Source organism: Terrapene carolina, unplaced genomic scaffold (assembly GCF_002925995.2).
Source record: "Terrapene carolina triunguis isolate 2854851 unplaced genomic scaffold, T_m_triunguis-2.0 Scaffold236, whole genome shotgun sequence".
NCBI lineage: Eukaryota > Metazoa > Chordata > Testudines > Emydidae > Terrapene > Terrapene triunguis.
In genome coordinates, this window is record NW_020664587.1 from 17,868,073 (window position 1) to 17,896,028 (window position 27,956).

General features: G+C 51.4%; 1 protein-coding gene across 1 annotated transcript in view; it reads right to left on the bottom strand.

Annotated features, from left to right (window-relative positions):
* The window catches only part of EPHA10 (EPH receptor A10), an 87,392-nt gene that overhangs the window by 14,950 nt on the left and 44,486 nt on the right, over positions 1–27,956 (bottom strand). Inside the window, exons 5-10 of the mRNA XM_024202899.1 lie at positions 14,098–14,222; positions 8,222–8,384; positions 7,375–7,440; positions 5,556–5,664; positions 2,866–2,921; positions 36–161 (exon numbers count right to left, since the gene is read on the bottom strand). Of these exons, the coding sequence (XP_024058667.1) occupies positions 36–161; positions 2,866–2,921; positions 5,556–5,664; positions 7,375–7,440; positions 8,222–8,384; positions 14,098–14,222 (645 nt within the window). The remainder of the gene's footprint in view (positions 1–35; positions 162–2,865; positions 2,922–5,555; positions 5,665–7,374; positions 7,441–8,221; positions 8,385–14,097; positions 14,223–27,956) is intronic.

Genomic DNA, 27,956 nt, shown 5'->3' on the forward strand with positions numbered 1-27,956 from the left:
GGAGCCACGCTGCAGCGTCTCGAACAGATACTTGCCTGTTCCAATGATCCGCTCGATTTTGATACTCGAGTTGTCGAGCTCTTTGGCAAAGAGGTGCACGGCCTGCGTGGGGTCTTCACAGGTGTCAGGGTCAATGTACGTCCTCCTGGTTGGTATCTTAACTACAGCAAAGAGGGGGAATAAACAGAGTGTGTGAGAAGAAAACCCTGTGTCACCTCCGCGAAGCTCTGCCTACCCGGGACCCCACTGAGCGAAAGGCAGCAGAGTGCGAACCGGCAGGAGCTCTGCCCCTCTCTTTACCTGCCAGCACTGGAAACCTCCTCCAGGCTGCATTCCCCTCGCTGTCTCCAGCCCATCCTACTCCTGCTGCTGCTCTTTGCTCCCCGGGCTTTTAGCTGCGCTTTGGGGCTCAGGACACGAATTGGGCCCACACTGAGGGGCCCTGCAGCAGCTAATCCATGCCCAGAGATTTCCTTTCGGACACCGTGTCCCCTTTTAGGATCTGAGACAGCAGTTCGGAGAAAGCCGGTCACAGTCGCCCCAGAGCTAGCGTTCACATCTCAGCTGAGCACGAAGGCTCCACGTAAATACAGAAAAACCCAAGATTCTGTAGCACCCAGAGCGCCAGGACGCAGCAGCAGGAGCCGGACTCAGCACTGGAGCAACAGCATCCATCTGAATTTAATTTAACTCAAAAACATTGCTGTTAAACAGGTAATTAGCTCTTCAGCTTAACGAAGTCTGACAATAACTTCCCTAAAACCCTACAAACCTGTATCCTCTAGCTGTGCCGCCTGGGGCCTCTCGTGGAGCCGCTCTCCTGTCTGCGTAGCCAGGGGATTTGGAAAAGAACACGCGGCTCTGCAATCTACAATATGCTCCGCTGGTCCCAGCCCTCCCGCACTGGGGAGATCTTTGCAAGGCCCTGCTCTTGATCTCACAACCCCAAACTACATTTGGCAAATAGACTGTCCTCTCCTCTCTGTACACTGTTCATGAAACGAAACGAAGTGAGGCAGGCAGCTGTTCCTGTCGTCTGTAGAAACAATCACTGAGGCCAGGGACCAGGCTTCCATTCCCCAGGACACGCTATCCACTCAGGCTACAGGCATATTGACACAGTACGATTGTGAACCACCAGCGGTATCACTGCTCCGATAGACAGAGCGCCTCTCCTCATTGCTTTAGCCCCAGACCACCTCTAGAGATACAGCCAACTCCGGCTGTAGGTCAGGTTTGCTCTAGGAGGGGGGGTGGGCTGGTCAGAGCTGCCATTAGGACATGCCTGGGAGCGTTGCTGGGAGTGCTCTCTCCGGGCCTGGACGCAGAAGGAGCTTTGCTTCCAGCATCAGGACGGATGGAGCCAACATGCTGCCTTTCCCCTGATCTGCCTCGGCAGGAACCTCCTGCCTCTTGGGACTGACCCGCTGCACTAGCTAAAACCGCTGAGAAACTTGGCTCTGTCCGTTTGCTACCAAGTTCCTACAGGGAAAAGGAACCGTTCCCCCTGCTCATTCTCACCCAGACCAGTCCCAACAGGGACACAGCCCCTCCGAGTCTGAGCAGATCCGCCTCCCAGGTTAACCCTCCCCTACCTGGCCAGCCTCGGTGTCCAAGCCCCCCAGCAGGGATAATTAGAACCACATGCTGCTCCAGGCCCCGATGATCAGCGCATGGATTGCAAAGCCTCCCCCACAGGCCGCTACCATCTGCTAAATGGCAACTGACGCTGCCTGGACCGAGCCCAGGAGAACGAAGTGCAGCGAGAGCGACCCAGTTACAAAGAGCATTGCACAGCGCGGGTGGGGATCGTAGCAGCCACTCGCGGGTTTCCTGTAAACCTTCATTTTAAATTCCCAGAACAAATAACAAAGACAGGAGCATGTTGGCTCTGCTGCTCCTGGGGCCTCTGCTCCCAACACAACAGCACTGGGTGCCCTGACCTGGGAGGTTTGCCTTGCTCAGCCCAAAGACTGGCTGAGTTTCTGCACATTCGGAACAGGCAGGGGGCTGTGCCTGCTGCATGTGGTGCTCCCACTGGGGAACCAAACCAGCAGCGAAGGCCAATCCCTCGTCGACTGAGCACAAATTCCAAAGAGTAAATATAACGCATGTGGCTCCTCTGGTGTCCTGCCTGTGCATGACGGCCCCTGAGGCTTGGATCAGGGCACCAGGAGCAACCCCCTCCCTACCCAGATCACTAACAGGTAGCCTAAGAAACCCCAGCTCCTGCCCTTCCTCTCCCCCTGCTTTGTATGGAAAACTCTCAGCAAGCTTCGGAGTGCGGCTCAGCAATAATCAAGGATCCTGAAAAGCAGATGACAGCAGCAAAGGTTTGTCTGAAAAGCGTACAGGCTCTGCTGCCTCTCAGATGCTGCAGGGAGCAGAAGAGTAGGTGTGTGCTTAACCGGCATATGCCAGGAATCAAATACACTCATCAGTTCTGACATTTGCATTTCCTTTGACAACTGTTGTCTGTAAAATTATCACTGCTTGATAATCAAGAGATGCCCCAGAAAACAAACCCCCGCTCTCCCGTAGCTGTATGTGAAAAGCTGACAGAATAATTCATACGCCCTCGAGAAAGCTGAAAGCATCTCCATTTCCTGTGGCATGCCAGTGACCTCCCTGAGCAGCCAGTGCTCTGTGCGCAGGAAGGACGGCCACTGGCTTATGAAGCTGTCAAGCCAGCTGTCTCCGGAGAGCCTTGCTGTGCTGAGCTGGCCTTCTCTGGGCTAACACGGGATGACAGCACTTCCAAAGGAAGGATTCCGGGCTGCTCTGCAGAGAGCAGGGTTGTTAATGACAGTAAATGCAGAGCTCCCCACGCAATCAGACACAGCACAGTGGCCAGACGTCACTTACAATGGAAGTACAGCTCCTCGTCTCCGTCCTGGCTGGCTTTGCTGTACCCACACTGTCTGCAATGAGAAGCAATAGTCACGTTAGGCTTTGAGCGTGAATCTCCCACTGGGTACAAAGCCCCAAATGCCAGTGCCCAAGAGTGCTGTCCAACCCCACAAAATACACCAACACCAGGAGCCAGAGGCCAGGGTCACGCAAACCTGTACGCTTAACCACTGTGGTCTCTGTGATCCCAATCCCAGCAAGAGAGAATTGCTGAGACAGGGACTGGATGTGGAGTTGCAGCTTCAGCGGTGGGCGTGGAAGAGCGTAGGGGTTACAGCACAGCAGACGAGCAAATGACGGGGGCAAACCATGCACAGTGGGCACCGGCTGATCCGGGGCTGGGGTGGAAGCCAACAAAGGGCAGGTCAAATCTGGTGCCGCAACACGAAGGCAAGTTCCGAACTCCCAGGGATAATGACAGAGCAGCGTCTCCAGGTCATTTCCAGCCCACACTAAGAGTTCGCTGGTCTCCTTGAGCCGATGGGCACCGGACGCCTGACACACGAGAGCATTTGCTAGCTCAGTCATGTGGATAACTCAGATGTCCACATCCTGTGACAGGTGCAGATAAGCCCTGCTGCAGGCAGGATATTTGCTCGCGTGTCCACACCCCTGTAATCTCAGCCTGACAAAGATGCTAGTCAAACGCCATGGGATGGACGGAGTCGCTCCAGTGCGGCAAGCAACGAACTCACCAGGATTTCAGACGTGGCACTAGCAGTGCGACAGTCAGATCCCTGCTCTGACCTTCAGGGACTCCTGTTGGCATAGACGCAAAGCCCGCTCTGCTGCACCCCTATGGACCGCCAGTCATCAGCCTAACCCCTTCTGGCTGCCCAGGGCAGAGCTGTGCTCCCTGGGCTGAGCTGCCCTGGCTGCAGGCAGTGGCAAAGTCCTGCTGGTGTCCAAGGGAGCAGGGCCCAGTGAGGACCAAGCCAGAGCGTGAGGCTGCCCCAGATGCCATTTGGTTCATAAACTAAAAGCAAAGCCAACACCACGCCCTGCTGCTCCTCCGGCAACCTCCCAGCTCAGCCCCCCACTGACACCAGCTCCACGCCAGCCAGAGGGAGGAAGGAACTTCCCCAGCTCTAAAGCAGGGGCCCAGAGCCTTGCACCAGGGCTGCCTGCACGTGCAAACAGTGCAACTCTAAACAAAGGAGACCTCCCTTGGAGCTGCTCCTCTGCCAGCCCAGGGCATTCAGGGGAAACGGCCGCTGGGGGGAGCTGAGTGAACTCTCGCTGCCTGCGTGAGCCTGGCTCTCGGAGCTCAGGCATTCTGTGCACGGGAGGTCGGCCTGCCACTCTGGAGTCGCCCCCTCCCGGCCGCTCCGACAAGGGGGACAGGGACCTGGGATTCCAGCGGTGAAGCGAGTGACAGTGGCCTGCTCCCACCCCAGCCCTGTCGTTACACAACATTCGAGTCTTCACTTGTCATTTTTTATTATTCTGTTTATTTAAATTACTCTCATTTTGGGCTCAATTTAATCTTTTAAGTTAAAAAGTACAGATCGTTCCACTGACCCATCTGTCAGATGAATACCGATGCCCCTCTGAACCATTTCCCTTGTCCCAGCAGCCCTGGCCGGAGGAATGGCGATCGGAGCGAGTGGCTCCAAAGACAGCACAATTATCTGCTTCATATACTTCCCCATGCAGTTTGGAACTCCAGCTATCTGGGTTTCACCCGTCCTTAAACTCCACAGCTAGACCCAGCCAAAGCAAAAACCTGAGCCTTAGAAAAGCCCCAGATTAGGAAGATTAACAGAAATACAGATTTTAAAAATGCTAAACTAACTTAAGGGAATTTCTATCCTTGATTTACCAGTTGGAAAAGTGAAGAGTTTCACACTGTTTGGAGATGTCCCAGTGTGACCCACTGGTGACACGCCCCGAACCACAGAGGCTGCGAGTCTGGTACAGTTCCAAGACACAGCTGGGAGTGCAGAGACTCTTGTGCTCTCTCTGAAGGTCTCCAGTTGGCCAGCGTGGTGGCCACATTGCAAACAGTGCAGAGAATCCTGGGGGTTTAGTTGTTATCAACTGGAGCCAACAAATTCTCCCAGATTCCCCCCACCCAGGCCCATTTTCACAGTCACATCACTAGTTCGCCGAGCACCACAATGGCTGCAGACACACAGCTCAGGTTAAGCTTTCCCCACTGTCCGTTCCACAAAACCCTCTGGCCTCGGGAAAGTGACTCACTTGTGTGAACAACAGCACAGCCTGGGCCATGTCAGACTCAGGACAGCTTGTCCCTGGGGGAGCTCTGAGTGCCACCAGCCGCTCCTGGCCATGGGCAGAGTCACACGTGAGTTGCCAAAGCATTTTTCAGCTACCAAACCCTGTAACCCCACTTGATCCCCTGGCACAAACGCCAGCTATTCCAAGCCTGGAACAGGAAGGTGACATTAACAGCTCTAGGCCGTGTGCTGGCCCTCTCGATGAGTGGAGTTGACCCTAAGGCAGCCAAACACACAGCCCACAGGGCAGAACTTGGCTGTTACAGAGACCTGTTTCTTTCCCAGTGTCCCCCGAACCCCGGCTGCAGCATTAGGAGCATTAGCTACACCAAGCCAGCAAGCCGCCCCCAGAAATCCCTGGTCTATTGCCATATGCACAATAGAAGAGGTGCGAAGTCTGCTCACCTCCTCCAGATCATCACACCAATCACCATGGAAACCAGCACGATCAGCCCAGCGATTGCAACCACCACGATGATGATGATAGGGTTCTGCTCGCTGGGAGCCACAGTCACTGCCAAGGAGGGAAGCGAAACAGGGGTTAGGTCTGTATTCCCCTCTGCACATACCCGGCACCATGGTTACAACTCCAGACCAGCCTGCCTTGGCTTACGCTGCATTCCTGCACCAACGGGACCAGGAATCTCCAGCACCAAGGTCGGGGCCCTGGCAATGTCATGGTGTGTGCCAGAGCACCAAGCTCCAGTGCGCTCCTGCACCAGACAGCACTTTCTGCATCACTGGCAGTGTACGATAGGCCCCTCGTGTTTAAACACAACCGGAAAAGGGAACAAAACTCTGGGTATTTCTAGGGCAAAACACAAGAGAGAGACTGAGGTAGGGCAAAAAATCTTTCAGGCTTTTCTGCATCATAAAGCACCAAGAAAGGGGACAAAGCAGGTCACTTTTAACAGCCTAGCCTCCCCTTGCACATTCCCTGCAATGCAGGCGCGTCGCCCTAGACCAGTGGTTCTCAACCAGGGGGCTGCATAGCTCAGGGGGTAAGCAAAGGTCTTCCTGGGGGTAAAGCAACTCATCTAGATTGTTGCCTACTTTTACAACAGGCTACAGAAAAAGCACTAGCGGAATCAGTACAAACTAACGTTTCACACAGACAAAATGAGAAAGTCAGCCCTTCTTCAGTCACTGTGTGCTGGGATACTTCTGTATTTTTATGTCTGATTTTGTAAGCAAGTAGGTTTTAAGTGAGATGAAACTTGGGAGTACACAAGAAAAATCAGACTCCTGAAAGGGGTACAGTAATATGAAAAGGTTGAGAGCCCACTGCACTAGACTAAGCTGGCAGTTTGCAGATGTTGCATGATCTGAAAACTTTGCCTAAGCCACAACCTTGCCCTGATGGCTGAAGCTGAGAAAAGATTTCCACCAGGATGCATTTGAAATGCCAGAAGTGACGTTCATGCTGACCCCGTGTTAGCAGCACACGACCTGTCAGATGTCAGGCCAGACCTGGGAGCAGGGGTCACAGTAGCTGCTCGTGGAAAGGCAACAAGGGGAGCTCAACATGCTATTTTCGTAGGGTCGGCAGCACTAGGGCTGGTGTTTAACTCCGATTTCACAAGGCAAGTGGCAGCTTGTTTCCAAAGCAAACGCAGCTAGACAAAAGCTAGAGGATTTGCCACACCTTGGTAAGGCTGTAAACGCACTTTGGTCTCAAATCTTGCCATGCTCCCTCGGAGCATCTCCCTGTCCCAGAGCTCGGCCCCTCCTCCTGCTAAACCAGCTCAGGTTCCTCTAGCAAAGACTGTGAGAAACTTTCACCGCAGGTGCCAAGCTGCTGTTTATTGTTATTTCTCCAATTCACGGGCCGAGGCCCTTCTGGCAGCCAGAGCCAGCGCGAGCAGAGTGAAGGGCAGTGTTGACAGGGTGAGCAGAGGACCCTCTAGCTCTCAGCCTTAGTGGACTCCTCATTCTATTAGCTGGTGTTAAGGAAACAGTCCTGTTTATGGGGGAGACACATTAAAATTTATAGCTTACAAATGGTCTCCCTCACTAGTTCAATACTTTCCTCTCCTGCGCTGGCGAACCGAGGTCTGAGATAGCGACATTCAATAGACAACTTTTACTGGATTCAATTCATTCTGAAAACGTCTCCGTGTGGTAAATGGATGCAATTTAAAGCCCTGTTAAACACAATCTGTAGAACTTCATACTGAGCCAGCCATCCCTGGACTTTCATTTCCAGCCAGGGCTGGAAACCTACCATCTCTCCCAGCCCCTCCTTCAGACAGTGAAATCAGATGGTCTTGACAACAGGTTTGAATGGAAGCTGTAAAAAGTAAAAACCCAACAAGATCCAGTGAAGCCGAGTCAGCAAAGTGACCAACACCCTAAGTGCTCCACGGACACAGGCTCGAGACCAGCTCTGCTTCCATGTGAAATGATCTGAAGGACCCTGGTTTTGTTTCCACTGGACAATAGTGCAACTGACCCCCCCCCCCTTCTGTGGCACTACTTGAAGACCACCTGGCTCAGAGGATTGAACGACAGTTCAGCAGGCAGTGACCGACAGCCGTTCCCGCCTGACAGCTGTTTGGTGGCCCGTGTAATGGAACTGGGGGGATCCATCCCGATGTCAATGTCACAAAAACCAAGTCACAATCGGCCCTACCGGGCATCCTCCTGGGCAGGCTCAGTAGAACCCCCAGAGATGTCTGGTTAATTTCTCCCCTTCTCCTGCCGAGGGGCTCCCTCTAGGGCAGGGCAGAAGCGGGCAGGCGGGTGCCCTTGTCGATGCTGCACTTGCTCTGTAGACAATCGGAGGACGTCAGCCTGCAAGGCTGTCAAGCCAGCAGCCCTCATTAGCACGACATCAGTCTCTGACAGAGGAAGGAAACGGGTACCTAGCAATGAAGGAATAGGCCCTCGCTCAACAGAAGGGCCCGCTCCCTCCTTAGGGGACAGGCCCACACCCAGAACAGACTCTGCTGCTTGAAGTCAGTGGAGTCTCAGGCACAAACCGTGAGCCGTAGAGCTGCTCCAGCTCAAAGTAACGCCCCTGACGTGTGCTCTGTGTTTGAGACGCACCCCACTGGCCTGCTAGCACTTACGTTCCCCCAAGGTTTCCACTTCGATGCCAGGACTGTAGTTTCCATAACCCTGGGCTGATGCTGTCCGGACCTGGAAGACGTAGAGTGTGCCAGGCCTGAGGTTACTGACTGTCACGGCCGTCGACGCGGTTTTCACGGTCGAGTAACTTTGATCTCTTTGATCCTATGAAATAATGAAACACGGGAGATTTAACGAGATTGACAGCTGTCCTCTAGCTGATCTGTGGAGCAGCTGTCTTATCGCTGTGCCTCTGGGTCCTAGCAGGGCTGACTAGCCAAACATTAGACCATCAGTGAAAATGAAACGTTTTCTAGATGCCTCATTAATAGAAATTACATTGAAAAGTTACAAGAAGGATGAATAAACGCAGCTAGGACTAGCGGATACGACAGGTGAGAGGCTGGGGAACGGGTGTTATAAAAGGGACGATACACCAGCTTCCTTGGCTGTTCTCTCCCATTCACGTCTTTACATTTTCTTTCACACCACCTTGCACGCTGGGAGAGTGCACGCCAAGCCCCTCCCCCTCTACCTCCAAGGAGGTCCTGAGCGTGGCTCTACATATAGGATAAGATTAATATTCACCATATAACAGAAAGTAGTTCCACCAGGTAGGGCTGAGAATAAACAGCTAAACAGGCCTGGCATTCCAGCCAGCAAAGGGTGCTGGGTGCAGTCACATACTGGCATGCACTCAGACGCCAGCCAGCACACTCCTGTCCCCCTACCCCACCCCTCCCAGCCCGAGTTACCATCTCCAAAGAACCCGAGAGGACGGGCAGAGGGTGGTCGTGGATGTACCTTGGGGAGCCCTGTCTGGCTATGGAAGGACACTCGGAGGGGTTGCATGGCATGTCCGGGGGAAGCGCTGAGTACACAATCAAGCCAGCGACAGGGCCCAGCTCCTCGAGGGGACTGGGGTACACAACGGCACTGCCTCAAAGCAGGCCTGGGAAGTCACTGGAACTGCTGGCCAAAGATGCCGGTGTCCCAAAGGGATATCGGAGGAGAAGAGTCCAAAGGGAGGGACAGGCTGGAAGGGGCTAACTGACCCCCAAACGCATCAGGGCAGGTTGGGGGGATGAGTCGCCTGAGGGGCCAAGGAGTCCCATGCTCGGTACCCTGGGTGGGGAGGGGGGGCTGCTCGAACAGAGAGGCTCTTGGAGGAATCAGGGGAAGGGGAAGGGGCAGGCTAGGACAGAGACAAGTAGGTGCATCCTGGCAGCAGCATGGCCATCTCGTTAAGCTCCCTCTGTAACAAAGGGGCCTTTCAGGCTGGGACCGGGGACAGTGGGTGAGAATGTGTAATTGGGTCCCCAGAGTGGGGTTCATTTAAACTAAACGGGGGCTGCTGTGTGTCCCGGGGGGGGGGGGTGTTGCTACGAGCCATTTCCCAGGAGAGGAGAAGGGACCTTCAGCCTCAGCCCCTCCCCTCTGCCTCTCCTCAGAGCAATGAGCAGGTTCTCAGTGAAAGGCACCGAGATGGGGCCACACCCCCAAAGAGGGCTTTGCTACAGCTGGGCCAGAGCCCAGGAGGACCCTGAAAAGCAGTGAGCAGGGTGGAGGTGTGAGGGACAGAGGAGACAGCGCCTGTACTCACTGCACTACTCAGGAGGAGGACGCGTCCGCCAGCTGGAATCTGATCACCTGCCACCACCAGGCCGTCTGGAGAGGGCCCTCTCCGCAAACTGGAGCCAGCTCTGAATGCTGGGCAGTCCTACAGGCAGGTGGGCTAGGGAGACCTGGGTTACCCAGACCAACAAGACCTCTGTGCACCAGCTCACCAGCTCCGTGCCAGAATCCCATCACACTCCAGCTGGGCCATCAGCTGACAGCCAGTGGAAAGCCTCTGGACAGCTAGATCTTAGCCCTTCCTCCCGACTGTACAGAGTGGCCTAGCGCCTGGCACACAAACCAGGTTTCCTGGCGAGAACACAGCATTTTAAACTGCTCCAGCAAACAGCATCGGGGGAATCTCTCGGCCACGGCACCAACTACAGCAAAGACACGTCCACTTAGAAACATCTTAGCTGAGCTAGTCTAGAGCTGCCCCCGCCCTGCAATGCCTCACTCACGCAGCCTCTCCTGCCCAGGATGCAAGTCACACAGCGTTAGCATGACGTGTACTGCATCCCCTCCACTGGGGGTTGCATGTTCTACTCTTTGGCCAGAAAGCCGTTTGGATAGTGAATTGTTCTCATTATGGCTAATGTGAAGGCAGCACATTGGATGTTTGCAAACAATCTAACTTAATTTCTTTGTTACTAACCAGTGCCTGCCACGACCTGGGGATGGTATTAAACCCACTGGCGCTTCCCAGGCATGTTGGACTGGAGCAGCCTGGAATGCAGAGGGCAGAGCTCTTCCCGGATGCAGGCTGTTCTTGGCACCAGCAGTGGGCTGTTTCTCAAGACTAAATAAACGTGTATTAGCACACTTGGAGTAATCAAAGCTGGCAGGCACATTCTCTAGTGATTCCAGTCCCAGGAATGTGATTCACCTACCCAGCTAGCTCAGGATTTCTGCCTTGTTATGACTGAGATGGACAGAACCTTTCAAGCAGCAGCTGACACATGTCAGAGTGGGAAGCTGCGTCTCTGCATGGCAGCCCGGAACATTCAGATCGTATAAATCTTTCGCCTTTTACTAAAGATTTCCTAAGGCAATAAGTCTCAGTGTGGCAGAATGGCCGTTCTGAGCGCTTTGCTGTATTCCTTGTCCCGAGGAATCACACAGAACTTAAAGACAAACTTTCCGTGGGCTCCAGAGATGCAGCCTCTACATGCCTACAGCAGGCACATGTTGTCACAGTCCAGATGATGTTCTCCATTGGGAATCTCAAAGTCCCAGGCCCCTGGGTATAATTCATGCTTCTCCCAGGCAGAGCCTCCTGTTAGGAAAGCTCCTCCCAAAGCAAATTTGACAAGCCTCCACTCTCGTCAATGCAATCCCTCGCACAGCACCACCAGAGAAGGAGCTTATGCTTAACAAACCACTCAAACCATCTAGACATACGTAGCATCCCATAGGTGCTGGGGGCTGCTGCACCCCTCGGCTTGAAGTGATTTCCATCATATATGGGGTTGCCAACTTTCTAATCAGACAAAACCAAACACCCTAGCTCCGCCCCTTCCCCAAGGCCCCACCCCTTTCTCGAGGCCCCGCCCCACTCACTACATTCCCCCTCCCTCCATGGCTCGCTCTCCCCCACCCTCACTCACTTTCACTGGGCTGGGGTAGGGGGTTAGGGTGTGGGAGGGAGGGAGGGCTCTGGGCTGGAGGTGCAGGCTCTGGGGTGGGGCCGGGGATGAGGGGTTTGGGGTGCAGGAGGGGGGTATGGGACCGAGGAATTCGGAGTGTGGGAGGAGGCTGCGGGTTGAGGCAGAGGGTTGGGGTGCAGGAGGGGGTATGGGCTCTGGGTTGGGGCCAGGGTTGAGGGGGTGAGAGGGGGCAAGGACTCTGGGTTGGGGCTGGGGATGAGGGGTTTGGGGTGCAGGAGGGGGCTCCAGGCTGGAGGTGTGGGGCCAAGGGATTCTGAGTGTGGGGGGGGGGCTGCGGGATGAAGCAGAGGTTTGGGGTGCAGGGGGGGGTAAGGACTCTGGGTTGGAGCTGGGGATGAGGGGTTTGGGGTGCAGGAGGCTCCGGGTTTGTGGGGGGGCTCAGGGCTGGGGCAGGGGGTTGGGGCGTGGGTTTATCTCAGGTGGCTCCCGGTCAGGGGCGCAGAGGGTCTAAGGCAGGCTCCCTGCTTGTCCTGGCACCGCGCTGCACCCTAGAATCAGCCAGCAGGTCCGGTTCCTAGTGGGGGGGCCAGGAGGCTCCACATGCTCCTCTCGCCTGCAGGCACTGCCCCCCCAGCTCCCATTGGTCAGTTCCCACCCCGATTCATATACGGGGTTTAGTCTAGTTCAGTGGCTCTCAGCGCCCCCACTACACAAACTGTTCCAACGCCCCATCCAGACCCTCTGTCTTGCCTTGCCCCGCCCCGTTGGGGGGTGCTACATTCCCATCTATTAGCCTGTCCCACCCTAGAGCAGGAACTAACCTTAGGGGGTCTCTGTGAGGTGCCTCATATGTTTTGGGTGTTGTAAAGTAAGTAATAGCAAGGTGAGAACAGAAGGATTTTCACTGCCTTGTTTGCTCTTCCTAGGCGGGAAGGAGGCGTTCCCAGGCAACTGGGGCTGTGTGTGCAGGCGTGAGCGAGATGTGGGGAAACGCACGGTGAAAGCTGGGACATTCGATGATGATGATGATGAATGGGTTACGCTCTTATGGGAGGTAACAATGACAGTTTGGAACAAATTGCTTGGCAAACAGATTAGTCTCTTTTCACCCAAAGCTCAGGTAGAAGTTATTTGAGGCCAGGTTTTACTGTAGTCTGTGGGTTCCAGAATTCAAACAGCTGTACCTTGTGTCAAAAGCTTAGCAGAGCTCAAGCCTGCGTTTCTCACACACTGTTTATGCTGAATAACTAACCTGAACACATTTCTCAAACCCTAGTTTGTAGCATTAATGCCACAGCCTGGACAGAGTTCATTACATTTCTCCAGGGTCTGTAGATGTTGTTGTGCAACATGTTACCTAGTTGAGATGGTTTTTTCTCAGAGCCCTTTGTGTAGAGAATCAGGAAAAAACTGAGTCCTTAAATACAAGGACTAGGTACCAAGCCAGTTTTCTGGAGTCTGATCAAATATTGATTTGTTTTCATGTGAGCAATTGCTAAACTGTAGAGTTAAACTTACTAACCAAGTTCAGAGGCAGTGGATTGTTATTTCACATATGCTCCAAATCTCGTGGCTATCGTATTTTTGCTAAGAAATTATCATATTATATTTGAGCACCTGACCTCACAACAAATTCCTCTCTTGGAATCTCTCAGATATTAAAGAGCAAGTTAATGTGAATCTATTTCAAACTCATCTGTTTCAAGGGAAAGAATTTCAGCATGTCACTGCACCTTTTGCTTGGCATGTAAGGAATTTCATAAGGAGCATCCCCATTCACTGACAGGATAATTTACAGACCCATGTGACAAACTGCATTTATTTGGTCTTGGAACATATTCCCCTGCTCTCTGCCCACTAGTTTAACTTCTAACCATCTCAAACTTCACAACAGCTATCAAAAGTGGCCATTTTTTAATTTAAAAGACAATCACAAAAATGTTTGCTTCATTCCCCTCCAGTGTGGAATTTCACTCACATATCATTGCTCTAATATCCAGGGCTGGTAATAGTCAGTCCTGAACTCATTGAAGTTTTAAGGTTCAGTATTTTGTGATCCATCAGTGCCAAAAATATAAGCCTCATTTTCCTGCGGTTCTGGGAATGCCCTTCATCCAAAGGGACTAAGCACATATCTAACTTAGCTGGTTGCAAGCTCCCAAGTCTCAGAATTCTAATGCATTTAAGGAAAAGCTGTTAAAAACCTCTACAAATGCTTAAGTTCTACTCTTTCTCCCTGGAGGTTTATATATTAGGACTCGCAGTGTTGATGCAACCTGACTGGCTTCACAGGTGGAGACAGAAAAAACCCAATGAAAATAAACTCTAAAAATAGCTAAAATAATTTGAAGCGTGTACAACCAGATTGTGTAGTGGTGATTTGAGGAATGTGGAACTTGTAAGTAGCAGAAGCAACCCAAACTTATGCCAGTAAAGTCTTGACAATGCGCCACACACACACACACTCACTCTTTCCATTATTGAGGATTTACAAAGCAAGTGGGTCACAGCAAACGTTACAGGGGAGACATGCAGACAGCATCTGTAAGCACAGCTCTTGTATCACAAATCTGGCTGGGAAGCGGGGGAACCTCTCATTTGGAGTTTTTGGCATGTCACTGAAAAGATGGGAAACAAGTCTCCAAAGGATCTACCTTTTCATAGTACTTGATTTCGTACTCCGTGTTACTGGCACTTGGGAAGCCCGGCTCCTGCCATGACAAGGAAACGCTCTTCTGTTCAATTTTATCTGTGCGGATGTCAGCGACAGGAGCTGGTGCTGAAAAAGCAGAGAGAAGAAACAAGCAGATCACTAACACCATCGCCCAGAGGCTGGGCTCCCCCACCACTCACCCCAGAAAAACAGCACCTTGATTGTAGAGTCTGACCGTGCAGCCGTGCCATGCAGAGACATCTCACGGAGACTTCCATGCGCACAGCTGCGGCAGAATTGGGCCCTTGAGGAACAGTATCATCAATCCATTTCTATGCCTGGTCACAAATGTGCCCCAGTGACAGATCACTTATGAATGCATTTCAGAAATACTCACTCCTTCTGCAGCACAAAGGGCATTCAGCTTTTGGGCCGACACAGAGTTTCACAGACAAACCCTTTGACACAATAGGTTTCACTCCACATTAGCCTAAGTTGTGATGTAATAAACGGCTAGTCGGCATCTGCACGACACACACACCGTGCACGGAACCGCCTTGGTTTTCTCTCTCTGCTGAGACAAGAGGCTGGAAGGGCAGAGAGAAAATCTCACTCTTCTGCCATAAAACCAGGGTGTTGAGCGCAGCAAGACCCTGCTGCCCAGCTCACAAGCACCTGCTTTGTGGCCAAGAAGTGAGACAGCAGAGGAGGACTGGGTTTTATTTGGGCAATAAGACCCTGGAGTACAAGTCCTTCCCTAGGACTACTGACCAGCCATGAGGAGACAGAGGCCCAGGGTTAGTCACAAGACACCAGCCAGTCACTGCTGCCCAGGTAATTCCACTGCACTGTATTCCTATGCTGATAAGAGAGGCCCTCAGCTAGCTCCTTTAGAAGACAAGAAGTTTCCACAGGGCACTTAAATAAACCCAGCTGCATCTGCCTTCTTAGTGGCCTTCCAGCTGCACCCTGTCTGCAGTTTTACAAACCCCGGGGCTCTCACGATTCAGAGTATAAACACGGAGCAGAGGAAATCAACTCTTCCTGATAGATTATTCAGTCGGCCGGTCACATCCCCTGGGGCTTGCTTAGATCCTGGCCTGGCTGCCTGCATTTACAGCCCTATAAGTCAAGAACTGATGAAACAGGCAGAAATACATGGGGGGTGGGGGAGCTGAATTTGTAACCTGAGTTGTTTTGTTAATTTCATTCATCTGTTCAGTTTTGGTTAAAAGTACTGACCCTGTCAGGGGTGGCCTGGCAGAGCCCAGGAAAGGGAATCCGAAGACAAGTTCAAAGCGTAACATTTTTAAATGAAGCAGCTTTGTTACAGACAAAATCTTTTGCATTAAAACAGAAGGAAACGGCTTCAACTTTTAGGCAACTGGTTTTAAACATGAAGACAGCAAACACTACAGGGCTCTGGGACCCTCTTTGCTGCTGCATTTAATTGTTTTGGAGCTTAACGCACAGGGATCTGTCCGGTCAATTAGTCCAGGCAACACAAACAGGCTCTTTGCTTAAAAAAGGACCTTGTTAAATGTGGAACTCAAGCACCCTGAGCCAGATCCCCCCAGTCGCACTAAGGGGGTCTCCAGCCAGCCAGCTTAGCTCTGTGGACTTGCATTGAACATCATACTAGGAGCGGTTCTCCTCCCAGCTCTGTATCTTAGCTCCAGCATTCCCTTCTTGCTACACGCACATCCCCGCATTGACGGTCACCAGGAATTCTGCAAGGGTATGGAAAGCAGGGTACCGCAGTAGCATTCTGCAGTGCAGAGCTGGGAGGGGAATCTCGCCTGAGCCATTGGGTTAGGTGAGCACCGTTTTTTGCCAGCAGATAAATCAGTGGCTAGTTAGTCTGCGCTGGGCTGTTTAGTCATCTACAGGGGGGAGACTGAGTGGGGCTGGGGTTTACAGCACACAACTTCCTGGGACCTTCTGCCTGTCAGAGTTACAGTCAGACAGTGTTATAGGGCTGCATGGTCACAGGTGAGAATGAGTCTCCTGGGGTCTCTAGAGGACACTGGTCTATCAGAAAATCACTCCACAACTGGCAACTTCCAGCACTGGAATAACATGGGGTATAGTGCAGCACATCCAGCAGTGAGGTGCATCCCAGAGGCAGGAGCCCATGTTCGCACATTCAAAACAGATACCAGTGGACACAAAGGTCCATTTGCACAAACTCCTGAAAGTATTTTGTTTCCCTAGATACTTGTACCGCAGTTCAGCCCCACAGGGTCACAGCACCTGGTTTTCATCTCCGGTAGTGAGGTTTTTTTAGACCTTTTCACTTTCCCTTTGAAAATCTGGCCCACAAAATACAGACAGTATAAATTAACTCGTAGCTCGGTTTCCTTGAAGTGACTGTTATGGCCAGAGGAATTACAAAGCTCCACCAGAAGCTGGGTGTTAGCAGAGCTAAGATCTGAGAACAAACCAACAAGGCTGTCTCCACTGGGAGGTTCTTTTCCAAAAGCGTATGCCTTGCAATTGAAGGGAACATGGCTGCTACTGGATTTCCTGGACCCGTCTGTGCTTGCAGTATTTACTGGAGAGATGCACCCGTCAGCCAGGGCTGTATTACTGCCATGGGGACGCAAGCAAGAGCAAGTGTCTTGCCATTTACCATGATGAGCGACTAGCTGGATTTCAAAGCTTGTGAAGAGAATGAAGAGAAAGCTCCAGTCATTTGGGAAAGTACAAAACTCACCAATGCACAGACCATCAGCTGCTACAGGTTGTTGCTAACCTTAGAGCAAACTCTGGCAAGCTACCAGAGCGGGAAGGTATTCTCAGCTACAGCCCATTGGCATCTCTTCACTGCAAGCCTTTCGCTTAGGCTCTGAGGGTTGCTTTGTGAATGTAGAGTAGATGAAGGAGACCAGAGTTCAGTTGCTTATCGCCCCATTAGCCTCCTGTTGTGCTGTTAATAGGCAGTAACGGGCCCCCTGGGCAGACAATTGGAATGCTTCAGACTCCATGGGAAGTGAGACTGTAAATAGCAACACTCCCATTAGTCAGCTTCACACTAGAAGAGGAAATCTGAGCAGAGCCCGGGGTCAGGCCCTTCCAACCCGTCAGATAATACAGAGAAATCAAAGCTCGGCCTGGACATAACGCAGCAGAGCATGGCCTGGCATTCACTGAACGTCAGACATGGGGCAGAGTTCGACACGCAGGCAGCTTCTCTCCACTCATCCCCCAGGAGCACAGAACTGACACGAAAATCAGGCTCTTTATTTGGCCGGATAGTCCCGTGTGACAATCTGACTCTAAGTGAAAATAAAGATAATTTCGTGTAAATTGGTGCCTCTTGATTATTGCACAGGCTCAGAGCAGAGCCAAGCCCCAGTGCGCTGGCTGGGTGTCGCTCCAAAGTGCAGAGTACTTAATTCACTTAAGAAAAGGAGCCAGCAACAGCAGTATCAGTCTGGCAAGCCCCTATCAGGGTCTAGCAGAAGGCAAGTCACTCAAAAATCATTGGCAGGGCAAAAAAGAGGCTTTCCTGTCCCCAGGACCAGTACCTGGTTCAACACCGCTCCAGATGAGGAGACAGCGGCAGGCACCCAGCACTAGCTGGCACGGTCTCAGCCCACGGGAGTGCAGAGCCACTTGGAATTCACTCTACCCAGGCGGGGCACATTCAGTTTTAAAAAGGAACAAAATCCCGACAGGGATAAAAACTGTTGGTTTGTTTCAAACTCAGCTTCACAGTGTGAAATCTGAAGCGAGGAGCAGGGAAACAGGTAACGAAACTCCCAGCCCAGGATTCCAGAACCAAGTGCCCAGCCTTCCTCCCCGCGTTGTTTGCGTTTAGTTCTCCCACTGGTGTTAACCCAGCTGGGAGCCAAAGCAAACTGACCTATGTGGAGCTGGGACCAGTGGATGAGCATGAAAGCAGCCAACCTGTGCTAACCCTGGGCCCCTCCCCTGGGAGCTCAGCCTTTGCCCCTAGCACTCGAGGCAGGGAGAAGGGGAAGGGAACGACTTGTCCGCCTCCCTCTGCTGCATGGATTTCCCCTCCCCAGCGCCTGCCTCTTACACTGCTGCCAGCTGCTATAACCAGCCCGTTGTGCCCGCCGGGCAGCATGTCACTTGTACTCACCGGGCTCTGCGGGCATGTTGTGGGTGGCACGCCAGAGCGCTAACTGTCCTGTACTCTTCTGCTGTACGGGAGAGACCAGCAGGGTTTGCAGGTGCCAGCGGGACCCGGACTGAGCTGTCAGAGTGTCACAAGGAGCTGGGTCAGGGACGGGACACCCGCTGTGGGATAGAGGCCTCAGACTCAAAGCCTCACCTCCCCACTGATGTGTTTTTTGCTGATTTATCAGGAACAGGGGAATGGGCTGATTGGGCTGGAGAACCCAGGGGATGCCAACCACTTAGCTAAATAGTTCAGCAGTGAAAATCTGTCTCTAGCACATTGGATACAAATGTCCACTGAAGCCCCTTTTTTGTCCCAGATTAATGAGAAACCCCAACTCTCCCCTGCAGTTGACCATGCCAATTAAGGCCTGTCACGTCTCTCCCTTGAGGCAGCACGGATTGCTCTGACAGGAGAGGGGACATGTTTTCTGATCTTGGCCTGTTCCTCCTAATACAAAGTCTCTTTCGCAGTTCGCTGGAGCTTGGTGGGCTGCCAAGACCTCCCACCTTCCCCCAGCCATTAGGCTGTTCATTCTCAGATCTGGGTCCTGGAGATGCCCAAGGAGCAGAGCATCGCATTTCACCCCTTTAAGCTGCAAGGCAAGAGCAGAGAAGAGAGTTTACACTGGCTGATTTATCCTCTGAAACGAGCTTCTTTGAGGAACTTCTGATCTGCTGGTGGCTGTTCACAACAAATTCCCCACTGGGGACACTGCTTGCACCTGTCCCCTTTCTGCTGCTGGAGCAATGAAGAGGCCGAACCGTGGCCCCGAATCAGGGACACAAACGCTTTGATGTTCCTTTCCCCCGATCCTCAGTGGTCACCAGAGAACAGCAGCGATCATCAGTCTCAGCGGGCAGACCCCAAAGGAGGGAGTTTGCTGTTGCCCTAGTTCTGGTTTGCTCCCATTTTCCGTCACACCCACTGAGCTGGGCGTTTACATTCCCTCACTCACAGTCAGAGGGAGCATCCGTGTCTGGGAGGTTGGAGCAAGGGATTGGGAGTCAGGTCTCCTGGGTTCTATACCAACTCGACCACCAACACTGTGGGTGGCCTTTGGCAAGACACTTCATCTTTCTTCCCCAGCGTCCTCCTCTGGAAAGCTGAGACCAGGATCTTCCTGTCTCACAGCAGGAGCGCTGTGAATTTTAATCACTGAATTGGCACCTTATGTTGCCCTTCTGTAGCATCCGTTCTCTGGGGAGTCCCAGCATTGTTATATACATCAGCACACTTAGGATTTCTCCTGCTCCAGAGGGCCCCCCCATGGCTAATTGACAGGAAATGGGAGCCTGGGGCAGGTCAGACAGAGATGCAAAAGGGTACCCTGTTTTCATGGATTCTGTCTGTCTTCCTAGGTCAGTTTGCAGAGATGCAGGGTCAGTTTTGGCTTCCTCATTTATATCCTGCCAGGTCATTCAAACACAAATCCCCAATCGTTAAAGCCCAGGCAGATTTTATTTTTTGTCAATCAGAGCAAGAGTCTCTCACAACCCCTCCATTAGCTGGCCCAGGAGATGGCAGGGCTGAGCTGACAGCCTGAAAGGAACCTTGTGGAGGAAAAGCTGCCTGGGAAATTAGCTAGTTCTATGTTGTCTTCCTTCTCCCCCAGATTTTGGAAGCTTGTTAGAGCCTGACTATCCTACAGGGAATTCCGGTGAGAGGAACAAGTCCCTGGAAAGCAAACTTAAGTAGCTGTGAAATGTTGTATTTATTACGTAGCTCATTAATCTCTACTGAGGAAAGTCCTGCTGATGAATTATTCATGTTGACTGGCTCCTGGTCCTTTCAGCCTCTATTTAAACAACTGGCACAGGCCAGACCAGCCTCAACACGCGCCACCAGCAAAGCAAGCCAGGGAGCAGCTGTTTGCACGTGCGGGCACTCTCTTTGCACAGGTCACTTGTCATTTACTTCTAATCTGACTAGATGTTGTTATTTGACATTTTAAGAACTAATTCTCCAAGTAAATACACTAGCTCTGGGCACTGACCTTTAGGAGGATATTGAATTATCCATATGTGAAGAGGGTGGAGCAAATTCACTCTAGCAATGGAGAAAGAGGATAACAAAGGTTATTAATGTTTCAGAACATATTGACAGACCATGCAGAACAGGCCTGATTCCCTGGATGGGAGCAGCAGGAATGAATGCAGAGGTTAGAATCCGTCTCAAGGCCCAGAATTAAAAGGCACAGTTTGGGACTTTTATAGACACCAGGTTCAGCTTCATCATTCCCACAGCTCAGCTGAGACCGGAGACAGAGGATGGCCTATTACTGACGCCAAACATCTGGGTCATCTTGAGCTCTCAACTTTTGGCAAGTCTTTTTCCTAGATGAAAGCCCCTGTGTAGTGCTGGGGGAGGGAAGGGATTCTGCTGTGTTTGAAATTAAAGACCCAATGAGAGCATGAAGTCAGAGAAGCACACCTGCGACAGCTCTGCAGGTGGGTGTCCAGGTGTGGTCTGAAGCAGCACTGGTGCCTGCATTACCACTGCAGCTAACTCTGCATCCTGCCTGGTCTGTCAGGCAATCGCAACAACTGCCAGAGGACAACTCTGAAGAAGTGGGGTTTTACCCACGAAAGCTTATGCCCAAATAAATCTGTTAGTCTTTAAGGTTTCAGAGTAGCAGCCGTGTTAGTCTGTATCCGCAAAAAGAACAGGAGTACTTGTGGCACCTTAGAGACTAACACATTTATTTGAGCATAAGCTTTCATGGGCTACAGCCCTCTTCTTCGGATGCATACTAACCCTAACCCTAACCCTATGCATCCAATGAAGTGGCGTGTAGCCCACGAAAGCTCATGCTCAAATAAATTTGTTAGTCTCTAAGGTGCCACAAGTACTCATGTTCTTTTAAGGTGCCACCGGACTTCTCGTTGTTTTTGAGGATGCAGACTAACACGGCTACCCCCTGATACTAGATTCCGCCTGTAATTCCTGCAACATGCGCCTGGCTGGCATTTCCTTTACCCCAGAGTCTCGGGTGCGGAGCTGTATTTGAAAACTTCAGGTGTCAGCAGTAAAGGGTCCCATCCCACCAAAGACACTAACAGCTCCGGTTTCAGGAATAACAGGAATGGCACAAAGCCTGCTGCCCCCTTGTGGTAGTTCAGAGAACAATAGTTAATATGACAGGATTAGTGCCGCTTCTGTACTTCCTTAGACCGCATCTTGCCAATTACACCTGGCTGCTATTTTCCTCAGAGCCATTTTCTGTGATGGCAAAAATTCAAGTGCAATATTTGCTAAGGGATGAGGGGAGGGGAGAAACTATTTTTACCTGCAAAGAGTCTTTCAACAATAGAGAAAAAACAGAAATATTCTAGATGAAACCATGGCAATTTTTTGCCAGCCTTGCAAAGATAAAGACACACACACACACAGTTTCAGCTGTAGTAACTGGAACAGCTGGAAAAATGCCCACCTCCACCATGCTTTAGCGGCTACTGCATACCTGTAGTATTTTTAGAGTGACAAGGAGGGTGAGGTAATCGCTTTTATTGGACCAACTTCTGTTGATGAGAGAGACAAGCTTTTGACCTACACAGAGCTCTCCTGCAGGTCTGGGGAAGGTACTCACAGCTAAATACAAGGTCAAACAGATAGTTTAGCATAAGAAGTTAGAATATGTGCTAAGGGACCAGTCAATGTCAAACAGCCCGTTAACCTATAGTCACAGGACAAAATATCTTTGTGCTTTGTAAGAGGTCAAGTTTTGTTGGCTTCTGGAGAGCAGCCTGCTCTTTGAACTTCGCTGTTGCTCACCTAACTTGTGCAGGGGGACTAGGGTCTGAACCTTTTTATAAATTAAATAAAGATAGACCCTCCACGTCTTGAACTTAGCACATATTCCTAGCAGTGACCAACAGCAGTTCTGCTCCCGGGCCTTCTCCTTCCAAACAAGCTGGGAAAAGTCATATTGTCTTTGTTAACAATCAGAGCCACCCACACAATTCTACCTCTGTATCGCCTCTAATCATTGCTGCTGTTAATAAACCCTATTCATTGCTAATCATAGTTACGTTTTTTTTCTGGTAACTCAGTGATCTGCTGCAGACCAGTGTGTGGGGCTTCTTCGTTCGTGCCATATGGTAGATACCAGCTAAAAAGTAAAGCCCCAGATGCATTAAAAAGGAATTAAAAATCATACAGCTATAGAGTAATTCATGTTGTGAATAAAATGTTTCTTATTAATATTTTAAACTCCCTAACATTGCCTCTATTCTGAAAAGCAAACATTAAATTATTCACCATTCTGCCTGATTTTATAAACTCCATCTCATTGTGCTTGGCTTTGTTCCTCTTAATTAACAAACAAACCAGCAGAAAAGGCATAAAAATAGGTGTACTCACTGCAGCCATCTGCTGAGAAAACAACGGCATCTGAAATATGGATTCTAGCAGGAGATGTCTAAAGATGTCCTAAATACCTGGGGAGGGCTCCTGCCTCCTGTCCGCCCAGGAGACCTGGGGGAGGCTGGGATCCACGCTCATTGCAATGTTTCTCACCAATCCATTCCCCAGGGGGATTGGAGAGGGAGGCTTCGCAAAGACATTCAGACGTGATCCACCAAGGAATCAGAATAACTATCTCCTCTCCGTGCATATGGGCAACTCTTGTGGTGTTAGTGGGAGTGGAAGCAGAGGCTCAGAAAGGAGAGAATAGGGAAACAGAGGAGATCTGTGGGGGTGCCAGACAAATCCCACTCTGTCCATCATAATTAGAGAGGCAAACTAGTCTGCGTCCCGGGGAAGGTGCCACATGGGTGACTACATGGCAGAAGAATGAGCTTTGGGATCTCTCTTCCAAGTTCACCAACTCACCTTTATTCTGAGAGAAGCTTTCATTTTCCAGCTCAATTGCTTCCCATAGGCATCCTGTGTCCTTTAATGCAGCATTAATTTAGCATCTTTCCCTGTAAACTGTGGGCATCATGCAAGTCCCCCAGGAGTAGTGAAATATCAGGTTTTTTTATTCTGCTTGGAACAAAGGTCTAAGCCAAACAACTCCAAGATGAACACGCTTGCAAAGGTTTGGAACGTGACTTGAGGCAGATTCAGCCAGAGACTGCCCAGGGCAACCCCAAGGAAACAGAAAGTTGAAACTGCTGCTTTAAACGCTCCCACCCACCCACCAAGAGGGCATCATGCCAGCAGATTTAAAGAGCACGTCACTAACATAACATCTATACGAGAAAGCAGCTCTCTCTGGGGCTGCACAATTTATAATTCAAGAATTTCAAATGGGGGGGGGGCACACTGCTTTAATAGGGCAGTAAAAGATTCCCTCCTCCCCACTCTCCTTCCCCCCAAGGTATTTATCATTAGAAATGCAACGAGCTGTTGGGAAGGGCTGAAATAGCCTAAGTGGCTCATGTGCAAGGCATTAATTCCCTTGAAACAGAAACAATCCAGAGCCAGGAGAATTCCGTTTTTCTGGGTAATGCCGTTTCTGTGTCTACACTGCAATTAAACACCTGTGGCTGGGCTGGCCCCCGTCAGCTGACAGGGGCTCATGGGGCTCGGGATGCAGGGCTGTAAAATGGCAGTGTAGACGTTCGGGTTCGGGCTCAGGCTGGAGTCTGGCCTCTGGGACCCTCCCCCTTGGCGGGGTCCCGCACGTGGAAACCACAGTTTTACAGCCCCACAGCCCAAGTCAGCTACCATGGTCCAGCCGTGGGTGTTTAACTGCAGTGTAGACACACCCTTCATTTTAAACCTACCTACTTCCATGCAGCTATTCCTGGGGTTTAATGGCCAGAGACGGTTAATAGACCCCAGTGCCTAAACTCCTCTCTACCTAGGGACAGCTTCCTGGCACAGCACGCTATCAGTAGATATGAGACCTGGAATCCAAGTTTATTCGCAGAGTTGGCGAGGATTTGGGTTTAACATGGCATGAGCCATCGCGTTATTAGAAAACTTCAGCAAGTCTTCCCTGAAAATCCTGCCCAGTTTGTGCCCTGTCAGTATCAAAAATCCCAGAAAGCAAAGGTGGGATTTTCAGCCTGGGAAAGCACTGAAGGGAAATTAATGGTGTGTAAGGTATCTGTGCAAAAGAACGTTGAACGTGTGATTTAATGGCTAAGGAACTGAGAGGGGCCCTTTAGGAAATCTTTAGAGGATAAGATTATTCTCCACAGACATTTTCTGTCGGTCTCTGTTGCCATTTGGTATGCAGGGAGAACACGTGTAATAAGCACAAGTCAAGCTACACACTCCAAGTTAGCACACTGGGGGAGGGGGAAGTATGGGAGAGAGCTCTTGCCTAAAGGGGCAGCGCTCAGCACCCCCAGGACCCAGAGCTACGACGCAAACCACATCCCGCGTGCAACCGAAAAGTCACACTCCAAAATCATCCAAAGAAATTAGCAAGAGGGTCCCAAAGCGAAGGCAGGAAGGGAAGAGAACTAACGTTGGAGTTAACATTGTGGAAAGGCAGCTGATCTCTCTCAACCTGGACAGAGCCCAACAGCCACAGAGACATGCCAAAGAAAAGATGGCTCGAGGATGTGTGATGCTGGGAACTGTTCACTCCTAGCCCGTGAATTGCTTTACAAAAGCAGCATTCAGCTATTGCACACTCTATACCTGAGGTCCGATTGTGTTCAGCAGTCATAAGAGAGCCAAGACAAAGCCTAAATGACCACAGGGACACACAGCAGAAGTTTAAGCCACAAACATTAATTCGCACCTGTTAATTTGTGTGAATTGGCTGCAGAGAACTCCAGGCTGTGACATTAAATGGACTCTGTGAGCCATAAATCTAGTGCTTAGTGTCCCTGAAAGGCACTGCACTGACCCTCCTGCCCTGGTAGTTTGCCCAGTTATGCACGCAGACCAGGTATCAGGGCAGAAGAATTGGATTTATCAGGAATAACCCCACTTCTCACTCCCTAGGGTATTTGAAAATCAGACACTTAGAGCCTGGGAGCAGGAGGACTGACTTCAGTGAGAACTTTGAGTGCTCAGCAAACGAGTGCTTGACAGACGCAAGCACCTTGGGACATGGGGATAATCATGCTGGCCAATTTTACAGATGGGGATGTTGAGGCACAGACAGGGGAAGTGACTCACCCAAGGTCACACAGGAACCCTGTGGCAGAGCCAGGAATAGAACTCAGGAGTCCTGACTCCCTTTCCCCTCTGAACCATTCAGGAGACTGCACTCCCTCCCGAAGATCCAGAGAGTGAAGCCAGCGCTCAGGGGCATGGCTGGTGTTGGACTAGTACAGACAAAGCTCTTGAATTTGTTTTAATTTATTTAGAAAAGCTGCCCATTAAACGCAGCAGCAACTGAACCCACGTATCTAGCAACAGTGACCAGTGCCGGGATGGGAGGAGCGACTGGGAGCCAGGACTGAAATGCAGCTTCGGGCAGGGCGTCTCAGCCGAGTCAGCTGGCTAGAAGCCAAGGCCTGATGAGAATTCTGCAGGCAACAGCAACTCCCTTTTATTTGCTGAGCTGGTGCTGTAATGTGGGCTGTGCCCAGCTCCTGTTTGTTACCTAATGTTTCTCTCCGTACTGGTAAGAATGAGGACATTTGAATTTCCTTGTTAATAAGTGTCACTCTGAGTAGTTCTTGGCTGGTGAAGACAGAGCACTGTAATTATAGTTCAAAACCTCTAGTTTACTCAAATCCAGGAGGGAGTTTTCCTCATTCATACAGTCCAGCTGCCTCTCCTGCCGCGGTTGGCACATCCAGATGAACCATGGCAAAGGGGAGCATATGGCCAGCCCCCTGCCGGTTCAAAGGGAGTCTGAGATCAGTGAGGAAATGCCAAGGGAGCGTGCGCTAGGACTGGCGCGAGCACTTGGAGATGCCAGCACTTTCCTGCTGGAGGCTGCAGATAAGTGGGGAGAACGTCAGGGAACCGAGCAAAATAATTCACACATTCCACAGAACAGCCTGCCTGGGGTAATGAACTCTTCCCTCGGCCAACTGAGCACTGCACAGGACAGTTTGTGCCACAAGGAACTTGCCATCTATGCTGTAAATGAAGCTCCAGGCATTTCATTGGGAGGCTCTTTCAGAATAGATGTTAAAAACCAGGGTCCCCTCTCCTCTGAGCAGATAGGAAAGAGCCCCAGGGGTGTTTCTGCAGGAGACTGGCCGGTGTCTCCTAACCCTCACGCTTGTGCAATAGACCAGGAGAAGTCTGGTTACCTGGTTACCACCCTGTCTGGGTAGGGTGGTCAGGAGCATGCCAGCCACGTGTGGCCATATAAAGCTTCCCTACCAGGCCCTAATTGGGCACAAATCACACCCCCACAGACAGAAATTAGAGTGTGTTTCAGCCATGGCCGCACTAATAATTTGCAACAAATTTAAAAGACAGAACCCAACACCTGCCGGGAATGTAAAGGACCTTGTCCTACAGTGTACATTTGCATGGTTAATGCACTCCTCCCCTGCAGGTAAGCAGCTCCATTCTCTCTGCAAACACTTTTACTTAGCCCCATGCTGGGCCAGATTAGAAAAAACACAGTATTAATTTTGCCTCCTGTGGACTAAATTGCATCTTTTCCCCCCTGCAGACACAATGGAGAAGTGTTAATGAAACCTCTTGTGAACACTGAAGGGGCGGGAAGTGGTTAGAGCTGAAAGCTTTAGTCAAAGCGATATTTACAGGTACAGGGACCTGGCAGCTAACTAAGACCTTGTTTCTTTTTTTAAGTTTTCCTCTGAATCTGTATAGCTGCAGCCGGAGCTTTGCTGCTGCAGATCTCCTCCCCTGAAGCTGCCACGTCCCAGCCATGAACAAGGTCTCCTCTGCTTCTGCATCTTCCAGTAGGTCCTGGCGTCTCTCTTTCCACACTTCTCCTCTCCCACAGAGACGTCCACATTACACTGTCGTGGGGAATCACAGCAGCTCAGGCAGGCCAGGACACAGCTGGAGATATGCCTGTTCTAACGAGTCCTGCTAAACCCTAACTTCCAGGCAGGGCCGGCGCAACCCATTAGACGACCTAGGCGGTCGTCTAGGGCACTACAATTTGGGGGGTGGCGACCGCGGCGGCATTTCGGGGCGGGACCTTCCGCCACCTAGGGCGGCAGCAAAGCTGGCGGTGCTCCTGCTTCCAGGGCTTATGCCAGAAAGCAAACAGCCCCTTCCTTAGCTCCGTGAGCCTCCTACACATGCACCCGTGCTCGGATAGTAACTGAAGCAATGTAGGAAGCCTGGGCTCCTCCGCTTCTTTCCAGGCCGGCAGTCAGGATGCTCTTCCCCGGTGAAGCGGACTAGCTGAGGCCTGGAATGGTCTGAAAGCTCTGGGCTTGCTGAGGCACCCGCCAAGGGAACGAGAGCCGGGGATGCTCAGGCTCGACCTTCTCACAGGTGCTCCGGGAACCTATAAGGGTCTCACAACCCTGCAGCAACTGAGACGTGAAAGAGCTTCTCAGCGCTGCTTCCACCGACGGCTCTGTGACCCCAGCGCAGCCGCTGCCGCCACTGCTGGTTTTGTATCCGAGGGTCCCCAGCCATAATGGTGGATTCCTCACACGTGCTAAGCATGCTGCCTTGAAAAGCCTCCTGCATCTCACAGACTCCAGACTCAGAGCCACAGTGTGCCGCACAGGTAGCCAGGCTCTAAGGCAGAAAGGGGCAGGTGGAAGGCCAGAGGGAAAGCTGGACTTCAAGGGCACCAGCTCGTTCCCTCCCCCACCCCCTTACAGCCTCCCTGTGCCTGGCTCAGTCCA